Genomic DNA, 3002 nt, shown 5'->3' on the forward strand with positions numbered 1-3002 from the left:
CCTGAACTTGTGCAGGTCTGGTACACTCTGCCTCGGAGAGTGTAGATAATATCTCATTACCATTGACCAAGGCCAGTGCCACCCTCACACTTCTGGCAATTGAGGCACAGGAATTATAGATCTTATAGCCCAGAGAGATACCAGGCAGTAGGTCTGTGCTGTTATTAATCTCCTCTATGGCAAAGAGCATAGCCTGGGCAAACTGGAAACCTCTGAAATTCAAACTGGACACACATCGTTATAATAATAAATAATAACTGTAATTTGTCAATGAAATAGAAACAATAGCATAATAAATTCAAGTATTTTCTTTTAATAGAAAAAAAACAAGGACTATTTCTTACTTTAAAAGATTGACTTTCTTCTTCATACAATTTAGATCTAAATAGATTCATACTGTATAATTTACCTGGTGCATTCCAGTGGCAATGGCTTTTGCCTGTAGGTGTCCTGTCTGTCTTTCCAGCTGTTGTGGAAAGAGAATATTCCCCCCAATATAACGTTCCCATTCTTAGATAGCTGGGGGTTCTCAGGATCCCCTCTCAGCCTGCACACAGACTCCTCAGTCTGAGAAAAAGATGCCACCAGCAACAGCTGTAAGAGTGCCCAACCCTGCTCTGGCCACATCTGTGTGTATGTCACACTGTCTTAGAGAGCTAAATCACTGGGTGGCATCACATTTATGTAAATCAAAAGCTTGCAATGGTATTTATACATGTTGAAGCAACGTGGGAAATAATTCTAGGACAGTGTTGTTGTAACTCTGTAGGGGGCAGCAGGTGCCCAAACAGCAAAAGGGTTTTGGGCCATTGCAAACATGGCAGGTTAAAAAACAAATGTCAAAACTTCTCTCCACCAGAGGTCAGGCCTATTTCAAATTTTCCTTTCACAGCCATTGCCATAGGCTCCAATCAAATCTTTATCCATGGTTGTACAGGACAGTGCAGGAGGATGGAATGAGGAAAAAAGAAAAAAGCAGGGACAAACAGGGCAGGCCAACAGAAAACTCAGATAGAAAAATAGTAAACAAAACAAATACTCACGGCCAACTCACAGTACCCCCTCCTCAACAGACGCCCCAAGCCCCTGGAAAAGTCATCTAGGATTGTCTTGTCAATGATCTGGCTGGCGGGAATCCATGACCTTTCCTCCAGTCCGTAGCCGGCCCAGTCCACTGGGTACCGGTAACCCCGACCTCTACATCGCACATCCAGGAGACGGTATACCGTAAATGCCGGGTTGCCGTTGATGATTTGTGGAGGGGGAGGTGCTGTCACTGAGAGGAAGAGAGGACTGGTGGAGACCGGCTTGAGCCGAGAAAAGTGTAAGACCGGGTAGATCTGGAGAGAGGCGGGAGCCTAAGTCTGAAGGCAGTGGGGTTCCAGACAGCCTCGACAGTGTACAGACCCACAATCTGCGGAGTGGGCTTCTGGGAGGAGGTCTGTAGTGGGAGGTCCTAAGAGGAAAGCCACACCCTCTGGCCCAGCTGGTAGCCTGAAGCTCGTCTCTGGTGGCAATCGGCCAGGCATTTAATACGGGAAGCCGTTCGTGGAAGTGCTGCCCTGGCGTCCCTCTACACTTGTCAAAACCTCCGAAGGTGAGCCTGGATCAAGGGAACCGTCACCTGTCACCTGGCAGGGAAAAGCGGAGGCTGGAACCCCAAAGCGCACATAAATGGGGACATCCCAGTGGCCGCGCTGGGATGGGAGTTGTGCGCGTACTCGACCCAAGAAAGGTGGACACTCCACATGGAAGGGATACAGTACGTCACACCTAAGAGCCACCCCCAGATCCTGGTTGGCCTGCTTGGTCTGTCCATTGGTCTGAGGATGGTAAACTGAGGAGGAGCCTGAGGATGTGGGTGCCCAGTGAAAACGATGTTCTGGGGTATCCCATGGAGTCGGAAGACGTGGTGAACCAGTAAGCAGGGGGTTTCCATGGATGTGGGCAGCTGGGGCAGAGGGATGAAGTGGACGGATTTGGAGAACCGGTTAACAACGGTGAGTATGACGGTGTTGCCTTGAGAGTTGGGCAGACCGGTGACAAAGTCCAGGGCGATGTGGGACCAGGGCCGACCAGGGACCCGAAGGAGGTCGGTGCAGACTGGCAGGGAGCTGATGGGAAGGCTTGACACGTGCGCACACCTCACAAGCGGACTCCACTTCCAAGACCAGGGAGACAATGAGGCAGGAACTGGGAAGGATTCAAATCTGGATGGTTTTCCGGGTCATCGGGGGAATGGAGACGGGACAGGGTATCAGGCTTGGTGTTGCAGGATCCGGGGAAATAGGACAGGCTGAAATTGAACCGGATGAAGAACAGAACTCATATAGCCTACAGGGAATTGAGTCTCTGAGCGGTGTGGATGTATGAGAAGTTTTTGTGATCAGTCCAGACTAAGAAGGGCTGTTGGGAGCCCTCCAACCAGTGCCTCCATTCCTCAAGGGCTAGCACCTCCCGCTCCTCCATGCTGTAATTCCGCTCAGTGGGGGTAAGGAGTTGGGAGAAGAAGGCAGAAGGGTGGAGTTTCTTGTCAGAAGGGGAGCATTGAGACAGAGTGGCTCCAACACCCATATCCATGGTGTCCATCTCCACCACAAACTGAAGGGATGGGTCTGGTTTGGTGAGAATGGGGGCAGAGATGAAACAGGATTTGAGAAGGGAGAAGGCTGCAGCAGCTCCTAGAGATCAGAAGAAGGAAACTGAAGGGGAGGTGAGATGGCTGAGAGGGGCGGTCAAAGAGCTGTAATTGCAGACAAACCGGTGGTGAAATTTAAAAGCCCCAAAAAGTTGAAATGGTTTTAATAAAGTGGGAACGGGCCAGTCAACAACAGCTTGGGGTGACAGTAGCTCAGTCCGTACGGAGTTGGGTTGGGAACCGATGTGTCTCCGTATGGACCAAAGTATGGATGGTCAAATTGTAGTTGAAGAGATGCCACTTCACCTCCTGGGCACTGTCCTTGAGCAAGGCACCCTACCCCTAAGGGCGCTGGTCCAACACT

General features: G+C 50.3%; 1 protein-coding gene across 1 annotated transcript in view; it reads right to left on the minus strand.

Annotated features, from left to right (window-relative positions):
• Positions 1–205, minus strand: part of LOC116685682 (extracellular calcium-sensing receptor-like) — an 8376-nt gene extending 8171 nt beyond the window's left edge. Inside the window, 1 exon segment of the mRNA XM_032510616.1 lies at positions 1–205. This exon segment is cut by the window's left edge and continues 102 nt beyond it. Within this exon segment, the coding sequence (XP_032366507.1) occupies positions 1–190 (190 nt within the window). The 5' untranslated portion in view covers positions 191–205.
• Between the last annotated feature and the right edge of the window lie 2797 nt (positions 206–3002).

Source organism: Etheostoma spectabile, chromosome 3 (genome assembly GCF_008692095.1).
Source record: "Etheostoma spectabile isolate EspeVRDwgs_2016 chromosome 3, UIUC_Espe_1.0, whole genome shotgun sequence".
NCBI classification, from domain to species: domain Eukaryota; kingdom Metazoa; phylum Chordata; class Actinopteri; order Perciformes; family Percidae; genus Etheostoma; species Etheostoma spectabile.